This window comes from Mastomys coucha, unplaced genomic scaffold (assembly GCF_008632895.1).
Source record: "Mastomys coucha isolate ucsf_1 unplaced genomic scaffold, UCSF_Mcou_1 pScaffold15, whole genome shotgun sequence".
Lineage (NCBI taxonomy): Eukaryota > Metazoa > Chordata > Mammalia > Rodentia > Muridae > Mastomys > Mastomys coucha.
The window spans coordinates 132,135,719-132,159,352 of NW_022196897.1; the positions used below are offsets into that span (position 1 = coordinate 132,135,719).

General features: G+C 40.8%; 1 protein-coding gene across 4 annotated transcripts in view; it reads left to right on the forward strand.

The window, feature by feature from the left end:
* Nucleotides 1-12,546: 12,546 nt before the first annotated feature.
* The window catches only part of Kiz (kizuna centrosomal protein), a 105,917-nt gene continuing 94,829 nt past the window's right edge, over nucleotides 12,547-23,634 (forward strand). For 3 of the 4 annotated variants that reach the window (XR_004118932.1, XM_031372143.1, XM_031372144.1), the window contains exons 1-3: nucleotides 12,551-12,741; nucleotides 17,386-17,448; nucleotides 19,934-20,096. Coding sequence is in view for 3 of the 4 variants with exons in the window: in XM_031372143.1 (XP_031228003.1) it covers nucleotides 12,620-12,741; nucleotides 17,386-17,448; nucleotides 19,934-20,096 (348 nt within the window). In the remaining variant the exon portion in view is untranslated. Of the gene's footprint in view, nucleotides 12,742-17,385; nucleotides 17,449-19,933; nucleotides 20,097-23,634 lie in introns of all 4 variants that reach the window. The other variant, XM_031372142.1, reaches the window with a different exon arrangement.

Genomic DNA, 23,634 nt, shown 5'->3' on the forward strand with positions numbered 1-23,634 from the left:
TTTTGGAAAATAGTGACACTGACCCAGTTCTATAGAGAAAACAAGAAGTCTAATTACTCTACTGTTCTTAGATTCCTAGCTCCAACTGAAGGGTGATGAAAACTTTGTATTCCATTACTACCTTCAAAGCTGATAACATCTTCTTTAAAAAAAAGAAATAAGGAAATGAACTTTTTTTTTTTAGTATATTTGTATGTGTGCCCAAAGATGATGGTATCACAATTTCCAATGTGTAAATTAGAAGTATATTCTTACAGAGAAATTCATATAGAAATCACAAAATAAGCTAAAGAAAAAGAAGAAATTAGCCAGCTACTCAAGAGGCTGTGTCAGTAGAATTGTAAGTTCAAGGCCCACTCAGGCAACTTAGCAAAAACTTGTCTCAAGATAAAAAGATTTTTAAAAGGCTAGGGTCAGGGGGGCAACATTTGGGATGTAAATTTTAAAACATAATTAATTAAAAATAAATAAAAGGCTAGGGTAGTAGAGAATTTAGCTAGCATGTGAGAATTCCTAAGTTCAGTCCTTAGTATTAAAGAAGGAAGAAAGGAGAAGGAGCCTGGTCTACAGCGTGAGTTCAAGGCCAGCCTGGTCTACAGAGTGAGCTCCAGGACAGCCTGGGCTACACAGAGAAACCCTGTCTCAAAAAACAGGGGAAAAAAAAAAGAAAGAAAAAAAGAGGGAAAGAAAGAAAGAAGGAAAGAGGGAAGGGAAAAGGGAGAAGGAGGGAGGAGGGGAGAGGGAGGAAGGAAGGAAAGAAAGGAGGAAAGAGGGAAAAGGGAAAAGGAGAAGAGGGTAGACCAGAGAAAGGAAGAGAAGGAAGAAGAGAGGAAGGATGGAAAGGAACTGAATCATAGAGACCATTTTCTAGAGATTGAACATGTTCTATGTGCTTTTCAATACCTAGTTGGCCTGAGTTTCTCTCATATCAGTACTTCCAAAGTATAAAATTATTTTGTGTCATTTACCTCTTCTACCTTTTCTTTTCTTTTTTGGGGGCAGTGGTGGTGGTGGTAATGGTAGTGGTAATGGTGGATTCTCATGTAGGTCAGGCTGGCCTCAAACCCACTCTATAGCCAAGGATGGCCTTAACTCCTGATCCTCCTACTTCCTTATCCTCCCAAGTACTAGGATTACAGGCATGTACCACCATGATCAGCTTCCTTCCACTTCTTAGTTCATATACTTTAGTCTGAAGAAGAGAGCGGCAAAGACTATTGTTTCTGATCTTAAGCCAGAAATTCAACAGATCTGTGACCATCTTTTGAAGCCACTGGAGGGCAAACATAAGGCTGGCCTAGGTTAGCACTTGCTGCTCATGTCCAAAGTCTTCCCTTCAGTGTCCAGAGTGTGTCCATTAACTTCCTCAACACAAATCCTGGGTGTAGAGGACACCTGAGATTATAGCAATAAATTATAGAAACTCCATAATAAGTCTTTTAAAAATATTTATTTTTATTTTCTGCATTATGTGTATTTTGCCTGCATGTTTTGTACACCATGTGTCTGCTGAGGCCAGAAGAGGGCCCAGGATCCCTTAGACCTGGAGTTATAGATGACTGCCAGCTTCCACATGGGTGGTGGGAACAGAACCTGTATCCTTGTCAAGAGTAGTAAGTGCTTTTGACTGCTGAGCCATCTCTGTAGCCTCCATAATAAGTCTTAAAATAGTCTGATTTCTTTCTTTTTTAAAGTTTGTCTTGGTGAATTTTCATTTGTTTCTTTTCTAGATCTCCACATTTCATTTCTATATGAATTTTATAATCATTTTATCAGTATCTCAAAAAAAGAAAACCTGCTGGGAATTTTATTGGGATTCCATTGAATATTTAGTTTAATCTGGGGATATCTGTTCCCTCAGCCATATTGAATCTCCTGATCAGTATTGTTCTCAACTTACTTACAAATCCTTTTTTTTTTTTTCCCAAGACCAGGTTTCTTTGTGTAGCCTTGGCTTGACTGTCCTGGAACTCTGTAGACCAGGCTGGCCTTGAACTCACTGAGATCCACCTGCCTCTGCCTCTGCTTCCCAAGTGCTGGGATTAAAGGCATGCACCACCAGGCTACTTACAAATTCTTTAACTTCTCTCAGCAGGTCTCACAGTTTTCAGCATATAAGATTTTCACATTTTACACCAGGTTTATCTTGAGATAGCTCATATTTTAAAATACTATCATATCTTACCCTATCTTGTGTTGTTGTAACAGAATACCCAGAAACTGAGTGATTTATAAACAAAAGAATTTTATTTGGTTTGTGATTCTGGATGCTGGCAATCCAAGAGGAAACAGCTGTGTCTGATGAGGGCCTCATGCTGCCTGGAGACAGAGGACAAGTAGGAATGTCGGGAAGAAGAGAACACAGAGTGGTCTCATTTCATGACAACCCACTCACCCGCAAGAGTCTACCAATGCCAGTCACCTGTTAAAGGTCGTAGAGTCCTCAACACTGTCACCCTGAGGAGCTAAGTGACAACATGAGTTTGGGAGATTTTCAAATAAGAGCATAGTGTAAGTAGTATGATGATCAGGCTTTTGTTTTGTTTTGTTTTGCTTTTTGTTTGGTTTGTTTGTTTGTTTGTTTGTTTAAGATAGGATTTCTGGCTGTCCTAGAGCTTGCTCTGTAGGCCAGGCTGGCTTTGAAATCATAGCGACCCTTCTGCCTCTGCTCCCTTAAAGGTGAGCACCACCACCATTTGGCTGGGATGGTTTGTTTTGACATCTGTCCTCCTTTAAAGCCCTCTCAGGGACCTGTGAGGGAGATGAAAGCTTGGCTAACCTAATGGTATTTAAAACGTTTCAACCTCTGACTGCTTCTTGTTGTTATATAAAAATACAATTGGGTTTGTGCATTGCTTTTCATTCTCCCATGTTCTCAGCAAGTTAGGAGAAACCAGAATGATATCACTTGGTTTTCATGTTCCACATAAATCTGTAGCTTAATATTTTAAATTTAATGTGTGTGTATATATGTGTGTGTGTGTGTGTGTTTACAAGCATGCATACTGCAGCACTCATGAAGAGGTCAGAGGACAACTTTCAGGAATTGATCTCTCTAAAGAAAGTTTTGGGGATTGAACTCAGATCATGAGGCTTGCATGGCAAGTACTGTTTCCCTGGAAATGTAATGTATCTTGTAAAGGGTTAGCCTCTCTTTCTCTGCCTCCTATGAGACTTGAACAAGAGTACTAACTTTGAGTGTCAGGAAAAGAAAGACAGACCTTGTGGTGCTGTAGTGCTAACCGTGGGGTCCTATATGTTAAGAACATAGCCAGTGGTTGAATCATAGCTCAGGCTAGCCTCAGACTCACAGCAATAATTCTCTCTTAGCTTCTTGAGTGCTGGGGTTATAGACATGTACTACCACATCCAGTGCTGCCTGAAGACTGTATTCAACCTGTAAGCTTTGGAGGGACACAAATAAGAAGATCACAGCTGGGCAAAATTCCCAGGAGCAAACGACCCTCAGTGAGAAAGGAGGGTGGGCAGGTAGATTGAAAAACCTGCTTATAGTTGGATGCAGTGCTCAGCAACGAGCAAATGCTTAGCCTGCCCAGGACCTGGATTTCCCAGCACCAAGAAGGGGAAGCAAGAGCCTACCCCCTCCATCTTCAGTCAAGGCGATTCTGCTTGTTCCTACAAAGTCCTTTAGAGGCTGAGCCATAGCTGCCTGTCATGATCATTTGCCCAGTAAGGTTCCTAATATCTGCTGTCTTCCCTTGGGTTTCATATCATTTCTCTCTCAGCTACTTCTCCTGGGCCTTCCACCTAAATAAATGAATTATGTCCCCAAACCTCATCTTGGACTACATTTTGAAGAACTGAAATAAAAACAGGTATTTGGGGAAATGGTCAAGCTGATTAATAGTAAAGCTAGGAGGAGAACCTCTCTTACTTAGGGTTTCTATTTGCTATAAAAAGGCACCATGACCAAGACAACTCTCATACAAGACAACATTTAATTGAGGCTGGCTTACTGGTTCTGAGGTTCAGTCCATTATCATTATGGTTGGAAGCATGGCAGCATCCAGGCATGGTGCTGGAGGAGCTGAGAGTTCTACACCTTGTTCTGAAGGCAAATAGGAGAAGGCTGTCTCCCGCGTGGATAGAAAGAGGGTCTCAAAGAGCACCCCACAGTGACCACTGCCTCCAACAAAGTCATACTTCCCAATAGTACCACTCCCTGGGTTGAGCATATTCAAACGGGCCACAGGAACGCAGGTCGTCAGACGCTACATTAGGTCTTTTAGCCATCCCATAAGTGGAATGGTGCACTCAGGTCACCCAGGACACCATGTCCAGAGACCTATGATTGATACTAACAATGTAGCACTAACTTTGTCGGGCCTTATGGGTCTCACTTCCTGTGGCCCAAAACAGCTGGCAATCCAAGAAAAGATTAGGGTTGAGGTCTCAAAAACATTTTAAAGATAATATCTCAAAGATAGAGGAATAAAGATGGTATGAAGTGCTAAAAATAGTCCAATGGAAATAGAGAGAGGGGCTTTCTCTCTCTCTGCATGATATAATGCTACAGGTTTCAAAAAGCCCAAAGGTGTTGGTCAGTAGCATCTACTGGAATATATGTTTGTGTTACTGGAGTTGTTAGGGTCAGAACCTGGGACCTGGCAGCCCTAGCAAGCTAGGCTCAGTAACCTATCCTCAAGATGCCAGTGAAGAGAGACAGGTAATGGTGAAAGTGAGGAAAGGGACTTAGTTGATGCGGCCACATGGAAGTGGGATAGACCCAGCGTCCTCAAATCTGCCTTTGGGGCACTGGCATAAGGTTCAGGTTCAGCTAGAAGGCAGGAGGTATGTATAACTAAGTAGTCCTAGTCGGCTGTGGTCCTGCCCACGACCGACCCATTATTGTCTCTCTAGAAAGGTAGTCTAACATGTCAGAGCTGTCGCTCTGGTTGGCACCAGGCTTAAGCCTTTTCTCCCTCCCAGCATGAGATTTGTGGGGAAATTCCAACTTCTTGGGGATTAATGACTTAATAGTATGAGTGCTAAAGGGAAAGAGACAAATGTCTCTCCTTAGAGTATTTTTGCTAGGGCTGGAGAGATGGCTCAGCAGTTAAGAGCACTGACTATACTTCCAGAGGTCCTGAGTTCAATTCCAAGCAACCACATGGTGACTCACAACCATCTGTAATGAGATCCAATGCCTTCGCCTTCTTCTGGTGTGTCTGAAGACAGCTACAGTGTACTCACATACATAAAATAAGTAAATAAACATTAAGAGAGAATACTTTTGCTCTTGCCACAATGATCACATGGTCACAAGCACAGCACTTGAGCTGACAAATGACCTCTTGAGCAGTGAAATCATGGGTGGTCTGTGATATTTTATAAAGATGTCTACCCTGGTGACATTTCAAAGTTGAGTTTAAAAAAATTACTGTGAAGTTACTGCATTAAACAGCACCATCACTATCACAGTATATGAAACAAAAATAAACTTCTCAAAGGAGGGCTCATTAGATAAACTGTGTCAGGTAGAAGCCACCATCACAGGAAATGCCTCATAGCTATTTAAAATCTTGAGGTGCAGGGCTCGAGATATGGCACTTGCTGCTCTTGTAGAGAGGACATAGTTTCAGCTCCTAGCACCCACATCAGCTGGCTCACAACCATCTGCAACTTCAGTTCTAGGAGATCCAACACTTCTTTCGGCCCCCTCAAGCACCTGCCTACGGTGCACACACATACAACCCAGTGCACACATAGGCACATAAAATAATAAAAGATAAAATAAATCTTGATGTAGATATATAGATGTCTGTCTATCTCTCTGAGACACACTAGACAAAACATAAAACAGTGAATAAGAAGTAGTGGAGCTGGCTAAGCAGGTAAAGACACTTGCCAGCAAGACTGATAACCTGGGCTGCAGAGATGGCTTAGCAGTTAAGAGCACTGACTGCTCTCCCAAAGGTCCTGAGTTCAAATCCCAACAACCACATGGTGGCTCACAACCATCCGTAATGAGATCTGATGCCCTCTTCTGGTGCATCTGAAGACAGCTACAGTGTACTTAGATATAATAATAAATAAATCTTAAAAAAAAAAAGACTGATAACCTTGGTTTTAATGCCCAGGACTGCATGTGGTAGAAGGAAAGAACCCATATGTTGTCACGTGACTTCCACAGGTGTACTTTAGCATGTGTCCCCTCTACTCTCAAAAAAAAAAAGACTTAAATTAAAAATATATATTTAAAGTAGTATAATATCTACCTATAGACACAGACAGATAAGTGTTTGAATTACTCAAGAAAGCCACATTAAGAAAGCAGAAGAGGAAACTGGAGGATTGCTGGCAGGGATGAGAGGATATTTTTCATAATATATCTTTTTCACACCTGAATTTGCATGATTATTGCCTCTGATACAATAATGAAGGATAGGAACTCCTGCAAGCTAGCCTCCATAAAAAGGCAAAAAGTGAAACCAAAAACCTAGGCCCTTGCTTGGTTCAGGACCTTGAAGTAAGCAAGGCCCTTTGATCCCACTCTGCCTCCCTGCAGAGCTATTTTCTCACCTTCCAAAGAAACAATGCCAGCTTGTGTTGATTGGAATAACTCTACCAGGTATAGTTCAAAATTAAGATAAGATAAAATAAAATAAAATAGCACAAACTTTACCATATTTAATCTTCTCAGCAGCCTTGAGAGAGGAGGGCACTGATACTGCCACCCCTTTAATAAGCGACAGCTTTGGGACACAGCAAAGATAAGTATTCTGCCCAAGGCACACACTTTGTAAGAGCAGGCAACAGTTTAGCACATCGATGATGTGCTGAGTCAAAATTCTCAACCTCTGTTCAACCACTTCTCAAGGACACGGTGTAAGCACTTGGAGTAGGGAGACCGTTCTCCATGCCTTCAACATCGAGGTGCCCCAAGAATGAATGAAGCCTACATTTCTACAAAGACTCATGGATAATTGAACGCAGTGAGAAGTGTAACATTCTCCACCAGTGCCTTCTCAACCCTGCAAACATGAACACACAGCTATCAAGTTAAATGGTGTTTATTATGCAAAACTCTTTAGTTCTAACCTGCCTGTGATCGCACAGTTGTGAGAGAAGCTTGGAGTGTCTCTTTGTTCCCAACCCTTGTAGTTAGGAGGACATGTTGAACCCTGATGAGAAGTGCATCCAAGTGGCAAGCAATTATGAAATCCACCAAATGATTTTGGAGGAGAATCTTGGCACTGTAAAAATCAATTCATGTGGGTTGTCAACACCTACAACCTGACACACACACACTCAGGGCTGCAGACCTGTCCCTGCCTGCTACACAAAGCCATGGTCCAGCTCCTCAGGGAGCAAAGTGTACAAGGATTTGTTGCTTTAGGGCTAGCCTGTGAAAGGGCTTCTACAGAGGCACAGTCCTGAAGAACTCAGGGGCAATGATTCAAAGACTTAATTGTAGGTAGACAAGGACATCGAGACAAAGTGAGTCCATCTCATTAAGCAATGCCTCTAACATTTCATTTTTCTGCCACTACTCTCATAGTCTGTATTTTGGCTTTTATTTGGCTTTGTGGTAACTCAAGTATCCTAGACACTCTTTTAGTAGTTGTAGGTTTTTCTGATTTGAAACAAAACAAGGACATTTATTCATTGACTTTTTCATTTACTTACTAATGTTGCCAGAATTGAAACCAGGATTTCACACATGAATTCTCTGTTCTTTTATTGGCCCACTGATATCTTTCTGTCTCAGTGTCTTTGAGTAATTCCATACCTTTCCATATTAGTCCAGGTTAGCAGAGCAACAGAACCAGTAGGCAATCCTTGGGGAGTAGGGTGGGAACTGGCTTACCAGATTGTAGGAGACAGCAGTCTTGTTTCCTAAGTCCTTTGAGTGGGTCAGACCCACCTAGGTATGGAGATGCTGCGGCTTAGATATGATTTCAATGTATCCTCCAGTGTTCATGTTCTGGGAGCTAAGTCTTCATCATAGTCTTGGTCTTGAAATGGTAACACATTTTCCCAGTTGACACTTAATGCAGAGTAATTACATTGTCTCTGTAGGTGTTTCTTTCAGGTTGACAGCTCTTGTGGGATCTCAGGCTGCTCTCCTAGGAGTATGGTTGTTAGCATTCTGTCTAAACTCCACCCCAGAATTACCTGGCAACAGCCAGGTATGCTACTCCCCACAGTTACCTGGCAATAGCCAGGTAGGCCTGACCCACTATAAAAGAGGCTGCTTGCTCCCTCCTCCCTCTCTTACTCTTGCTGTCCTCTTGCTTCTCTTTTGCCCCCTTGGGCTCTTCCCTTCCCCTTTTCTTTCCCCCTCTCTCCACATGCTTATGGCCATGGCCGGTCTCTACTCCTCTACTCTCTCCCTTTCTCTCTGCCTTTCTCTGCCTCTACTACACTCTTAACTCTCCTCCCCATACCCTGAATAAACTCTATTCTATACTATACGGTTGTGTGGCTGGTCCCTCAGGGGGAAAGGGATGCCTTGGCATGGGCCTGCTAAGACATCCCCTTCCCCCACAGCTCACCACACCCCCATAGAACACAACCCCTCTCTCTTTATCTTTTTATAAACACATCAATGATGCTGCTAAAATTGCCTGGACCCTGAAATTACTAAAGCTCTCTGGCTTCTGTGTCACTATGTGATCTCTGTCATAGCTGCTTCACCATTCTAATGTCACTTGATATTAGACCCTTGCTGAGACCCAACCAAGGGGTCATTTGACCTTGGTCTTATGGCCTACCAAAATATAAGCTAATAAACCCTTTTCATTTATAGTTTCATTTATAGTTCCAAGCCTCATATATTTTGTTATACCATAGAAAATAAACCAACAGAGTGTCATCTGCTTTACTCAAACTCCTTTGATTTAAACATTAAACACATCTAAGAAAACTGTTGGGGTCCAGGAGTCACCCCCAAACCACACAAACACTGATCTCAGTCAGACAGGGATGTTTTATTGAATGCACACCTTAATACTGATTGATCAAGATCATACCTCAAAACTCAGGGATGGAGTCATGGAATTGAGTATCCTTTTCTGTCAGCTTACAAAGGAAAAACAAAACAAAATAAAACAAACCATAATGATCTCATATGCAGGTGCAGAAGTGTTGTCTGGTGGTCAGCTTTGACTGGAGACACTTTAAACATAACAATTCATATTGTCCTTTAATTTGATGGATCCTACAGAAAGTTTTGTGGAATACCTAACATGCAAAAGGCTCAATTAAATTTTTTTTTTTAAAAAAGAACATGATATATTTTTTAAAGGTAAAATTCTAGTTTCAACATATTCCCAAACGCCATGTCCTCACTTCATTAGATTAGAATAGACTGGGGGTTGGGGTTGGGGCCTGGTCACCCACAGGCCTTGAGAGGCTTACAAAAGGAGTAAAACTTTAGTTAGATATGTGTAGGTTACTTTTCTCACTGCTGTGACCAAATGCTGACAGAAGCAGCTTAACATGGATTAGTTCTGGTTTGTGGGTTAAGAGGGAACAGTTTGCCATGGTAGGAAAGAGATGGCAGAGTTCATGATAGCACAAGTATGTAGCTACAACTCCTTACATCTGGGTAGACACAGGAAACAAGGAACAGGGAATTCTGACACTCTCTTGTTTTCTCTGTCTCTATTCATTCTGGACCTTGCAGTCCCTGGGATGCTGCAGGCTACATTCAGGATGGATTTTTGCCTTCCTTTAAATCTCTCTGGAAATACCCTCATCCAAGAGATGAGTCTCCTAGGTGATTCCAAATCCAGTCAAGTAGACGATGATTAGTCATCACTCTACAATCTGTAAAATAAGCCTCAGTACACCAGCACTACATCAATGTGATATAATGAGTTGACAGAGTGTACTGGCTGGTTTTGTGTGTTAACTTGACACAGGCTGGAGTTATCACAGAAGGGAGCTTCAGTTGAGGAAGTGCCTCCATGAGGTCCAGCTGTGGGGCATTTTCTCAATTAGTGATCAAGGGGGTAGGGCCCCTTGTGGGTGGTGCCATCCCTGGGCTGGAGGTCTTGGGCTCTATAAGAGAGCAGGCTGAGCAAGCCAGGGGAAGCAAGGCAGTAAGGAACATCTCTCCATGGCCTCTGCATCAGCTCCTGCTTCCTGACCTGCCTGAGTTCCAGTCCTGACTTCCTCTGGTGATCAACAGCCATGTGGAAGTAAGCTGAATAAACCCTTTCCTCCCCAACTTGCTTCTTGGCCATGATGTTTGTGCAGGAATAGAAACCCTAAGACACAGAGTAACTAAAAATCACATCGGTGCTAACCTTACAATTGGGCAAGAGGGTCCTGCACTAGATCTACATATTACAGACCTGTTCTTGTCCCTTTCTGACTACTTCATGTGAGGTCAAGTACATGCCCGCAGGAGTTCATAAACATACATCTCCTAGAACACAGTCCCAGGTACCCAGAATCCAGACATTTCCTACTCAGAGGGTCCCAAACTGCTCTCCAGGATCTTTTAAGATCTCTTTCCTGGGACATTCTTACAAGGAACCATCACTCCTATTTAGTTTTAGGCCAAAAGGAGGCTGAGGCAAACATGTGGAATACAGATGGGATTTGTTGAATGGGGAGAAGGCAGGGCACACAGAGCCCTACTGTGAATGAAGGGTCTCATCGTGCAACCCTGAATCTGGGGTGGGAAATTAGGGGGTGGATTAGGAAAGAATCAGAGAACTAAATTCCACTCTGTATTTCCATGTTCTTATAAAGATATATTGGTCAAGACAGGAGCAGAAACCCTATTTTGCTTATAGCTCATTATGCTGATTTATGACATTTTGATTCAATAAAGTGTGTGTGTGTGTGTGTGTGTGTGTGTTTGAGTGTGGATACATGTGTGTTAGAGTGGACAAGTAGAGGTTAGAGGACAACTCTGGGAAATCAAAATCAAACTCAGGTTGTCACACCTGAAAAGAAAGCATCTTTAATTTGTTGAGCCATCCCAGGTCCTCATTTTTTTTTTTTTTTTTTTTTTTTTAAAGACAAAGTCTGTCAGGCCTGTCTGGAATTAGAGATCCTCCTGCCTCCCCCATTGAATCCTAAGATTACATGGATATATTCTATCTTTCGACATTTAGGCAGATGGTATGGGAAGGAAGAATAAGCAAAAATCATAATCTTGAGTTGCCAACCTTTGAGCATTTCATTACTTTCCCTAATGACCAATATGGTATTGTAAGTCTGAGCGCAGTAGACATGTGCAATGTATAGTGAGCGAGTCATGTCATGGGACAAGACATGGACACATGCTGACAGAAACAGCTTGGATGCATTATGCCTTGATTTTCAATTGAGTTTTGGTCATTACACATTCAGGAATGGTTTTACTGTTGCTAAACTTTTTGACACACAGCTCCTCGCCCCCACCCCATTCAGATATGATGCAATCCCCATGGAGTCCTGACTCACTCTTAAAGAAGATTTGGTTTAAGTGATGCTTTGCATGAAAACAAAACTACTGACTTGAGAAAAGAAACCTAAAAAAAAGTCTAGAATAAGGAACCACAGTGACTACAAGTATATGTGTACAACATTTTTTATTTTTAATTTTCCTCTTCCAAGCAGGTTTTAGAATACAGTTGTCTTTCTTCAGGAAGCCTTTTGCCATATTGATGGAGGGAAGGATAAAAACTGATACTGTGTTCTGGGCCTTTATAACCACTAGTTCCTCCCAAATGATCTCAGGTTAAGTTAGCCTTGTAATAGTCTGCCCAATCCACCCTGGGGCACCTAGGCTTTTGTGTGGTCACAGCTGAGCTGTGGGGCATAGGGTTTATGCCAATGCAGTCTGGCTGGGGTCCTTGTTGGAGGACTGACTGCAGAAGTTAATGGTTTGATTCACAAAGAACTAGTTAGAAACCAAATCTTTCTCCCCTGAAATGGCTGATGGCAACCCCAGCATTGAAAGACATTCTAGACGCATATGTCTATTGAGTATTTGGGTTTTTTTGTTTTTGTTTTTGTTTTGTTTGGCGTTTGGTTTTTTGAGACTAGGTTTCTCTGTGTAGTTTTGGCTGTCCTGGAACTCACTCTGTAAATCAGACTGGGCTCGAACTCAAAGTTCCTATTGCCTCTGTCGGAAGTGCTGCGATTAAGGGCCTGTGCCACCACTGACTGCTGTATTTGAGGTTCTTAAATTTTGTTTTCTTCTAGCTTTTTGTTTTGCTTTTTAAGTGCTGGTATCAAAACAGCCTTGACACAGGGTCTCTCACTGCAAATTTAGGAAGGTAAATAAGAAATACATCTGATAAAATGAATGCAGTTAGGACGGATTCTGTAGCAGAAGCAGGGAAGAGAAGCATAGCCGTAGCAGAGAGAAAGAGACACAGCTCGCTTGTCTTCTCGTCCCTGTACCACCAGGGCTGCCCCCACCTCATTCGGCCCCCCCCCTCACCCTCCCACCCCCATCCCCCATCCCCCACCCCCGTCTTGCTAGGCTCTCTGCCTTCGCCCCTCCTAGACCTGCACCGCACTTAGCCCCACCTCCTCGGCGCCCCGCCTTCACCCCGCCCTCTTCAGGCGGCTTGGAGCCTTGTTTACCCGCGGTGCATGTTGGGGCGGTCTCCTTGGGCAACTCTGGCCCGCCAGCTGCCCCGTGGCCATGCCGCGAGGGCGCGGTGGCGGTGATGGTGGCCTGCAACAGGCCCCTGCCACATCCGCGCCCCTGGCGAGCCCCAGCTACTACGAAAGGGTGGGCCGGCTCCAGCAGGCTCTGCGGGACAGGTACGGTCGCGGGACGGGGCAGGGAGTCAGCGGCGCCACTGAGAGCATCGGGGTACCAAGTCCGGCCCGCTTCCCGCCAGTGGTTCACTAGTCTCGGGACTCGCCTGCGACCCCCAGCTAGCCCCAGATGGGGTCGGGAGTACAAGTGTACTACAGATGCCCCTTGTTTGATTAGGCGCAGAGAGACTGTAATCTCTCCCGGCAACCAAAGCCAGGTCCCTCAGCCTGCGGATGCGGCCGGAAGTGAGAGTGGGAGTTCTTTTGCCTGCCAGTCTCGATCAAACCTTGTGAATTTCTCTAGTCCTCTCTAGTCCTACACGCCCCCTCCTCACTCTTTCTTCAAATTGTAATCCTACTTTGACAGCCGCACTGCATCAAAGATGACAGGTCCAGGAACGCAGGCTGGAATGGAGATGTGTGTGTGTGTGTGTGTGTGTGTGTGTGTGTGTGTGTTTGCGTGTTTGCGCACGCTGTAGTCGTTTAGAAGTGTCTGGGGCTGCCTAAATTTCTAGTAAAGGGATGAAATTTTCAACGAGTTCAGCTTCGAGGATTGGAATTGCCTTTGATTAACACATGAAAGATGAGAACCATTGGAAAAAACTAGATCTAAGAATGAATAAATAGAAAAAAGTATAAAGCACTTGACTATAAATAACCGCATGGAAAGATAAGTTGTTGGAACACTTATTTAGCAGCCAAATTAATTGGACTTAGAAATCTCATTAGTTGACAAGAAAGGAAATAGATTTTTGGATCTCTTGATAAACAAAACATTTAGTGAGTGTTAAAGTTACAGAGTCATTCAGATGGAACAGGAGGGCCAGAACAATTCTAAGATGATAACAGTAATTGCAGGTGAGAGAAAGTGAGTGATTTTTCAAAGGAATTGCATCTTACGCTAGACTTAATTTTTGTCAATTATTTGTTAAGTATCTCCCATGGGCCTTAACTCTTCTTTCCACGTTTTATCTTCTTTCTACATCCTGTTTTCTTTCTGACACAGTCCTGCTTGCCTACTCTAGGGATCACTTAATCTCTCACTTAAGAAAAAAAAAATTAACCAGTTATGCATATGCTGTTGGTGGTCTATGCCAAAGAGACAGAGATAGGAGGTCCACAGGTTCAAGGCCAGCTGGGATACATGAGTTCTAGTCATCCAGGGCAGCATATTGAAACCCTATCTAAAATAAAATAAAATAAAATAAAATAAATATATTTATATATGTGTACACACACACACATTTTTCTCCTACAGAGCTTTTCTTTTCTCAATACATCCTAATATTTACACCTTCAGTATGCTTACTGACATCTCAGGGAGAATACAGTAAAGCGCGCGCGTGTGTGTGTGTGTGTGTGTGTGTGTGTGTGTGTGTGTGTGTGTATGTGGTGTGTACATGTGAACTAAAGTGCACCTACATTGAGAATTTTAGACAAGAAGACACAACACCTAACGTACCCTTTTGCTCACTGTGTAGTACAATGGTGGAGGAGATGTTTTGTAAAATATTTGAGTTTATGGGTGAAATCCAAGAGTCAATTAGCTAGTATCTAGCTACAAATGCTTTATGTAGAATGCTGTGGCCTCATAGTGTCATCACTAAATGATCTTTTTCCAGTCACCCAACATGGTATTAGATCTCTGCATAGTATATATATATATGCATATATCAGATAATTTTAAGGCAAGAACTTTAGTTTCAGTGCCTTTATCTTATTGTCTGTTGTAGTTCAAGAGTGGTGTAGTTACTTTGGACCTTTACTTATTTGTATTTTGTAGCCAAAGATCTGATCTTAAAACATGACTGATTTAAATGACATTCTTTTTGAACTAGGCTAGCGGTGAGTTATTTTTGCCTCCTAGGCTAGGAACACCTGGTTCTTTATGGTTCTTATGGCACAGTAACTGGGTAATGATCATCCACTTTATGTTTTAGCACTTTTTGCTTTAATTAGTAAGCAAGGTAAGGTTGTTGAAGTTACATAAGAAATTGGAGTCAGATTTTCATGGCCTGTTCATGGTCATGCATTTGAAGATTTGTTTTATTTTTAAGTCAGTGTAAATCTGTTGCTCTGCATGATCATTTTTCATTTTAAGAATCTGTAAGTAACTCTAATTAATGCATGCTGCACACAAGATAGAAGCAAATAACTTTAGAGAGGGCACTATAGTAAATGCATAGGAACATGAGTTCAGGCCCATGACAAATCATGAGACCTTCAACAAGGGGTGTGAGTGCACACACGCACACACACACACACACACACACACACACACACACACTCTAAATGTAATAACATTTAAATATTAAAGCCAGTCTTAGCATAGGGACCACTATGCCCTGAAAGTCCACTGTCATCTTAAATATTGTGAATTGCATAGCAGTTGGAAATGCTTTTATCACTTTGGAAACTTTGGGGAATCAGGAGATTAACAGCAACAATAAATACAGTTGATCCTTCTTGGCCCTTTTAGAGGCAGTCATTGAAATGTTCGCTGATCTGATAGCTGAGCTTTTTCATTGAAACTGTTGTATTTTAAACTCCAGTCATTTTTTGTGTATTCACACATAGGTGTAATTTTATGGCTTGAATGTTTTTCTATGTGTATGTAGTGCTTTCTCTCCATTGTTGTGAAAGTCAGTAATTGAATCTGAAAGAGTCTAATGGAGTGACATGTTGCAGTGTGTATAGTGCCCACAAGTGTAGTAGAAACATATAAGTGCAGCTGATACTTAACAATTACTGTATATAAAAACATCCTTTGAAAGGTCCATTAACCAGCCCCAGTTATTTTCAATGGTGATACCAATTCAGGGTAACATATCATAATGGGCCAGAATTGATGCCGAGATATTAGTTGAGTACAGTTGAGGGGGATGGAAAACTGTGGTATTGAGACACAAACAGACTAAGTGCCTTAAAATGTAGAAAATTCAGCCTTGTAAGAACAGGCCAGCTGTGAAAACCCAGATGAGGGTACAAGTGACTGAAACAAAGACTGTAAGTATCTCAGGTTTGGGCATTTCAGAGATTCTGAAATAGAGGTTTGATATGCAGGCATTACACGGTGATCCTACCAATAAGCCTTCCCTCTGACTTTTCACTGAGGTAAATATCCAGTGTTTAGGCCTTATGTTAAAACTCATATGAAGGATTACCATGTGGAGATGCAGCAGCATGGAGGAGGGAGTTAGATGAGGAGTTGACAAGATGAGCACATTTTTGCATGGAATAGAGAGCCACAATATGTCTCTGGTTGCTAAGATATGAAGTGTTCGGATAGAGGCCAGCAGTATGACCATTCATACTGCTGTCTGCATCCATGAGAGAGGGGACTGAGAACAGAGATCTTTACACCATTATTAAAAAGAATTCGCAATTTCAGAGGTGATGGAATTCAAAACAAAAAACAAAAAACCATATCCCCTTTTCCCTAGATTGCAGATTCATTTTAAAAATTATTTTAAAATAAAGTCAAGTTTATTGAAAAGTTGCAAACATGGAACAAACACCTAGCATTTCCCTCACCAAGATTCTCCTGAAGTCCCAACGATACTATATTTTTATTTTCTTTTCACTTACACCTACCTAAAATCAGTGCTCTTCTGTTAAATACTTGAAATTGTGATGTGAGTATGTGATGGTCCACATCATTAAAACCTTCAATGTACTATAAAAAAAGACAAGATGCTCTTTTATATAACATGGTACAGCTCTCACTGTTACCCTTCTGCCTTGCTATGTGTCCATCCATACACTCAGTGCTAGACACAAGGTGTCCCAGCAGTGTCCCTTTTTCTTTCTGGTCCTTTCTGGTCTAGGGTTTAATTGAGAAACGTGGCTTATATTTGGTGTGCCATGTTGCTTCTGTCCTCTTGGAATGATTTTTTAGTCTGTTCCTGTCTGTCATGTTCCTGGCAATCTCTTAAGTATAACTTGCCTTCTAGAAGGTGACCCCAGGCTGGATCCTTCAGATGATCCTTGACCAGACTTCCATCATTCAGTTTGGCAGTAAAACCATGGCAGCAGAGCCATAGATGTACTTAAAGATCTTCCGGTCCTTGTAATTTAAGCACAAATTCCCTGTACCATCTAGCTATTCATTTTTCACAAGTCAGACACCCAATTGGTTATAAAACCCTTGGAGATTTAATAATCAAGATGTCAGTAAAGATGTCTAATGTGGAAATAAATATATGATGTCCTTGTCACTTGTATTCTGAATTCAGTTGTTTGTTTGCTTGCTTTTTGAACCAAGGTCTCACATATCTCTGGCCTTAAATGTTTTTCCTTAATTTGAAAATCCTTGTCAATTTTTGTTTTCCGGATAGGTTTTCCCTATGTATCCCAGGCTGGCCTCAGTGTACTGATCCTCACCCATAGCCTCTGAAGTATGAGTCTATAAGCATGTACTACAGTGCTTCACTGATGTTGAGAATCTTGAATTTTTGCTTCATACTGGTGTTGCCTTTGTTTCTTCTACTTGCTTGTTGATAGGTCTTTCTTTCAGCCACCTATGACATTTTCTCCTTGTTTAAATAGATGAATGGGACAGTCTCATAAAGATGTGGTTTCAGAGGATACCATGGTCTAAATCCATTAGTTAATATAATACAGTGACATATATTTTCTGTATTACAGTGAAAAGAAGAGATTGGACCTGGAAGACAAGCTTTATGAATACAATAAGTCTGATAAGTGCAGGTAAGAGATGACAGTGATGGTTGTCCAGCTTTTTTGCAGCTGTTAGCCAAGATTTAATCCATACCACAGAGGGAGGCAGATCTCTGTGAGTTCGAAGCCAGCCTGGACTACATAGTGAGTCCCAGGCCATCTCTGACTACATAGAGAAACTCTATTTAAAAAACAAACAAACAACCCTACTATTATGTCATAGCTTTTATAGTTGGAATATTTTTATCATTCTTTTATTTTTAATGCATAATAATTTGAAGTAAATTCTATAGTTTTATATAATTTATTAATAAACATTTTATTTTTATTATTTTGTTTTTGTATTAGTTCAGGAATGCGGTTTTGCTTAAATATTTTAAAATAAGGAAGCACAGTCTTTTTTTCCTTTCTTTTTGTTTTTTTGAGACAGATTTTCTTTGTGGAGCCCTGGAACTTGATCTATAAACCAAGCTGGCCTTGAACTCAGAGATCTACCTGATTTTGCCTCCAGGTGCTGGGATTAAAGGCACACACCACCTCCACCAAGGCTGTCTTTTTGATTCTTATTTCAGCATGTTTAGCTTCTGCAGAGAGTAAGGCATGTCATTGTTACAGCCGATCTGTTAGCTTGTATCCATCCTTTAGCCCTTTCCTGAAAACTTGCTGTGCCTGGGAGGGCCTTCTTGCTTCTTCAGCTAGGGAGGCAGGTTGTTTTGAAAGGCTCCTTTCACTTTCCCTCAAGAGCATTCATTATGCTGCAATAAATAGCCTGTTTTCCTGTTGACTGTAGGTAGACAGTCTTCTTACTTATACACAGAATATATCAATGCTTGCTTGGACAGATGGATGACGCACATGGCCAGCTTTTGCAAGAATAGCAAGAATGAGGGCAAGCATTTGAGTGGAGAAGGCATGGTTACTAAGTAGCTTTACTAAGTACCTAGATAAGAGTATGTCAGGGTCTTCCTCCATTACTGTCATTTAGGTCAAAAATGAAGATATGGACATAAGGGAAAACAGTGGTAGATTGTATTATCCAGAAGGAAAACCGAAGTCAGCCAACCACAGTTAAAGCACTGTGTCATTAGCATGATAAAAATCTTCTGGGCTCGGGAGATGTCTTAGTGAGTAAGCCCTGGCCATGCAAGCCTGAGATACTAAGTTCAGATTCTCAGAGTGCACATAAATTCAGTGGTGCATATCTGGAATCCCACATGAGACGGTAGGCAGAAACCAGAGCACCTCAGGAATTTGTGAGCCAACTACTCTGGTATATGCAGTGGTGAACAGCTAGAGTCCCTGTCTCAAACAAGGTAGAAGGTGAGAACTGGCACACTGGAAAACACACTCATACATAAGTCCCTCCCAGAGATATGGGGGGATTTTTTAAAAGCTTGTTAGCCTACAGTTAGAGCTTTAAGGTCTGTTGTTGATTAATTTTAGAAATTTCTAGCATCTCCAAAAATTTGCTGGGAAGGTAAATATATATGTGGGTAAGAGAATATAAAATACCTTACTGGACAGTAATATAAGTGCTCCCTAGTAGGCGCTCTTTGGGGTTCAGGTAGTTATGAAGAAGGAAGAAAAGCAGCTCACTGGTCTAAGAAGAGAAGGCTGCATACTTTGAGCTCTCTAGTATGTCTTTTAGTATTATAACTGGATAAAACTCTCCAAAGGTTTTCTCAGAGTTTATATATTATTACAAAATATCTCAGCAGTATGTTTGTTGCAGTGTCTAATACATTTTTACATTATTTAAATGATAGCTTTTTTTATATTTTATATTTTATATTTTCTTAATTTTATGGACTACAGTTTATAGTTTCATTTTATATAGACAATTAATTTAAAAATGGTTGTCCTATAAAAACTGCTCATAGGCTATGTATGTCTCTGAATATGGCCAAAGAGACACTACTCTTTAATCCATATTTCAGTTTAAGAAATAAATCTAGGACTAGGCATGGCGTTTCACACCTTTAATCCCAGCATTCCCAGGAGGCAGAGACAGATGGCCAGACTAGTCTATACAGAGAGTTCTGGGACAGTTAGGATTACACAGAGAAGTCCTATGTAAAAGAACAAAGTAACCAGACAAAATAAGAAAGATAGAAAGGAATCCAATCCATGTAGCTGGACATGCTGCAGCTGGGCATGGTACTGCGCACCTGTAATCTGTATGCTGGGGAAGCCAAGGAAGGAGGGTTGCAAGTTCCAGCCCATCCGAGGCTGTACAGTGAGACCTGTCTCAACAGTATGTGAATCTTTACTGTGTTAACAAATGGTAGTACTGTGTGCATTTCTCAGGAGAGGTATGGCATGCTGTGACTAATGCAATACAATAGTGAGAACTGTATTAATTTTCTTTCTCTAAATTATATATGCATTCTATTTATTGGGCTTTGAGTAAATTTCTTAGATTTTTAGTTGTCTCATTAACACTTTTGTTAAAGAAAATTGTTCTTAAGTTTGTTTGAAATCTGTTATTAAGGATCTACTTTTTTTTTTTTTAAAGAGCTAAACTGAAATGTGCAAAACTAAAGAAATATCTGAAGGAAGTATGTGAGTCTGAAAGGAGGGCTCAGGTTCGAAACCAAGGATATTTAAAGAAGTTTGAGTGTGTCCAGACGTATGTTGAACACTTGACCACAAATACAGAGAAGCTTCAAAAACTGAAGGTAACATTTTGTTTTCTGCAGTGTGTTTTGAAAGGCTTTTCCAGATCAGTGGCAGGCACCACTTTCAGTTGTCTGAATAGGGTTATTTGTTGGTAGAATGTGTGAATTTAAGCAGCATTAAGTTCCTTTTTGAAACCAATTCCCTCTTTATATTGAGTCCTTGGGTTTGTTGGTTTGTTTGGTGTTCTTTGTTTTTTTTTTTTCCTTTTCTTTCTTTCTTTCTTTCTTTTTTTTTTTTTTTTTTTTTTCTATTTTTTGTTCTCTTTGGTCTGGGCTGCTCTCTTCAGGGCAGGAGTGCGTCAGGGATGGGGAGGACTGAGGGTAGAAATGTCTCTGGGATATCACCTTCCTGTTCCTGGACTCTGGAGTGCAGGGCCTGCTGTTGAAGGCTCCCTTTCATTTGGGCCCCTTTAGTTCTTTCCATGCATGCCTGTGTGAGCATCTGGAGGGCCAGATGCTGGGACTTCTTGCTTGCTGTCTGCAATGGTAGGGGTCACAGTCCAGGTTAACCCAACAGAGTTCTCAGAAAAGGTGGTTTGAGTGGGTTTTTCTTTGTGCTGTATCAGTTCTTGCCTAGCCTAATTGTATTGCAAAATATTCAAATTTATAGAAAAAAATGAAAGGATTTATTCTAATGGACACTGTCTCTACTAGATAACAGTTATAAATATATGTCTGTGTTTGCTTTGTATACACAGGTGGGCTTTTTATTTCTAAGCAGTTTCCTGTTTCTCTCATGACACTTCTCTCCTAAGCTCTTAAGCACAAGGGTAGTGTCTTATATAATTAGACTCATGTTATTATCCTTAAAACTAAATAATCTACAGTGTCATTTAATATTCAGCTCATATTTAGATTTTTCCAGTTCCCCTAAGAAGTTAGCCCATTAGAGTTTATATGTTATTTGAGAAATATATTGTTATCATCATGATCCTTGAAAGTCTACTTTAATCTAATTTAAAATTTTTAAAAACTATGTTTATTTGTGGATTTAAAAAAGAACATAATAGACAAGCATAAAAATCATGATAAGATATCAGTAAATCACTTTTACACAGTAAAGTAAGAAACATACATGCACATTTTACTAACATGAACAATGGTATTAATGACCATCACATACAGGTATGGCAACTACCAACAGACAAACCACATTCATAATGGAATTAAGTCAAAACAAGTAGAATAAAAAGACTGTGGCTGGTGACTGCTTTGAGCTCTTTGTATTTTTTTAATACTTATTTTTAAGTAGGTATATGTGGGTCTTGGTCTACAAGTGGGTTTGTACATGAAGGTATAGGAGACCAGAGACATTGGATCTCCAGGAGCTGTGATTCTTTCAAAGTAGGTACCTGTGATTCTTTCAAAGTAGGTTGTGGGAATCTGTGTTCTGTGCAGGAATAGTACGCACTGCTAACCACTGAGCCATCTCTCTAGCCTTGTAACTGAACTTCTATGTGACTCTGATAGTCTAAGCACTGGGAAGAGATCCCTTAGGAATCATTGTGGGTGACCTTGAGCATACAGTGTTCAGAAAGCAAGGATCTCAAGGAACTGGGTTCTTCACAAATGCCGGCGGACAGTAGGCTGCCCCTTCCTTTATTAAGAGGATCTCAGTGTTTCTGTGTGTGCAGAATGCCTGTGCACATGGCAGGGCTCTGACAGTGCGTTTAATGAGTCAGGCTTTTCTCATAAAGAGGAGAAAAATATTCAGTGGCATTGTTCATATGCTGATGTGCAGGAATCCTAATGGCTGACCCTGAGAAAAGAGAACTGAGTGTAAGCCAGCCGATCCAGGAGTTAACCATAATGTAAGAAATAAGGCCGGGGGAGACTGTCTAGTGAAATAAAACATTTCCTAGCAGTTTTTGTAGTTTACAAAACACAACTATAGGCTTTTCCTTTCTTGGGTTTTGTTTTATTATCTTATACATTTACCACAATTTATGTTGAAGTCCCTAGAATATATTTTGTTTCACTAATCTCAGATGTTTTATTTTCTTTTTTTCAATGGCAGTAGCTATTTTGAGGAAGTTAGCCAATTGCTTGTCACTTGGAATTTGAGTTATGGTTTCCTGGTCTAGAGTCTGCCCCCACCTCCGACCCTATCCCTATGAACTGGAAATGTGGTTTGGACTAGCACTGCCTGGCAGAACCTTCTGCAGCCCTGAGAGCGTTCTTTGTCTATGCAGTGTTCTCTGTTATAGCATCAACTTAGCCAGCCATACATATCTGTCAAATCCTGATGGTGTAGCTTGTACTGTGCTGAAGTTTTAATTGATTTGGGTTAATAGTCACAAGTGAACCATGCTTCCTGTAGTGTCCATTCAACGAGTCCTTGATGTCATGTTTCTATATGAGTGAGGCAGTCTTCTGAGTTGTTAGTTAAGATGGTGATCTCTAGAGGCCTGTTTTAAGGTACCTTAGAACATAGTAACTAGTCTGTGGAGTAATGGCGTGGCATCATTGGAAGATCATGTCTTCACTAGCTTTTTACCCACTGGTTTGGGGATCTGTGGATGAGCCTTCTTTAGTTACTATAATGGAGGATGTCACTGGCAGTTTTCAGTTGTATCTTCTATTAACTGACTTTCTTCTGTAACAAAAAGAAATTACTTCCTTGCCCCCTCCCTCCTTTTTAATAGCATGATGAACATGTGAGTTTTTATTTAATTAGCATATCATCAATAGTTATTTTTGTCCTATTGGTCTAAACTCTATTTTTGGCCCCTGGGGATTGAAGCTAGTATGCTCAGCACATGTACTGAGCTATACCTGCAGTCACTGGGAATCCTTAGGTGGCTCCTGTGCCCTTTCTGTATGACCCTTTGGATTCTGAGCCTTCTTTCTTTTGGAAGCATAGCAAGATGCTATAAGTGAGCCTCATGTCTTTTCTGCTACAGACAAACTTAGCCTTTACCCAAGGTAATTGTAGTGTCTTTAAGTGGGGAACAGAGTTTAGAAACCTACTTCTGAGATTAGCTGTGGTTAAGCTTTAGCAAGTTTTGCCTCTTAGTATTCCAATCAAATGCTTAAGAAGCAGTCGCCATTATCCACATTGTAAACTACTCAGAGATTTCATGTAGAAAATAAAGCAGTGGGCAAAGCAGGAATAAAGGAAGTGAAACAAGATTCCCTCTTACTTTTGTATCATGGCCTTACCCGATTATTGAGTTCTTCTTTTTTTAAAGATTTATTTATTATTATATCTAAGTACACTGTAGCTGTCTTCTGACACACCAGAAGAAGGCATTGAGGAGGAAAGACTTGGAATAATCTTTTGTAAATATTTTTATATTGAAAGCATTAGTTATATATAACAGGTATGTCCTAGAAACTTGTATAATGAGCTAGGAAAGCGTATCAGCACAGGGGACCATTTTTCAGAAAATAACAACAAACTATATAAAAATATGGAAAGTTTTACTTACAAAATGCTTCAAAAATCACTTAGATTATGTTGCTTTGAATTTTGGGTAAGAATTCCTTTTTTGAAACAATTCTGTTGATGAGATAAAAAATAGCCCAAGTAGCTACA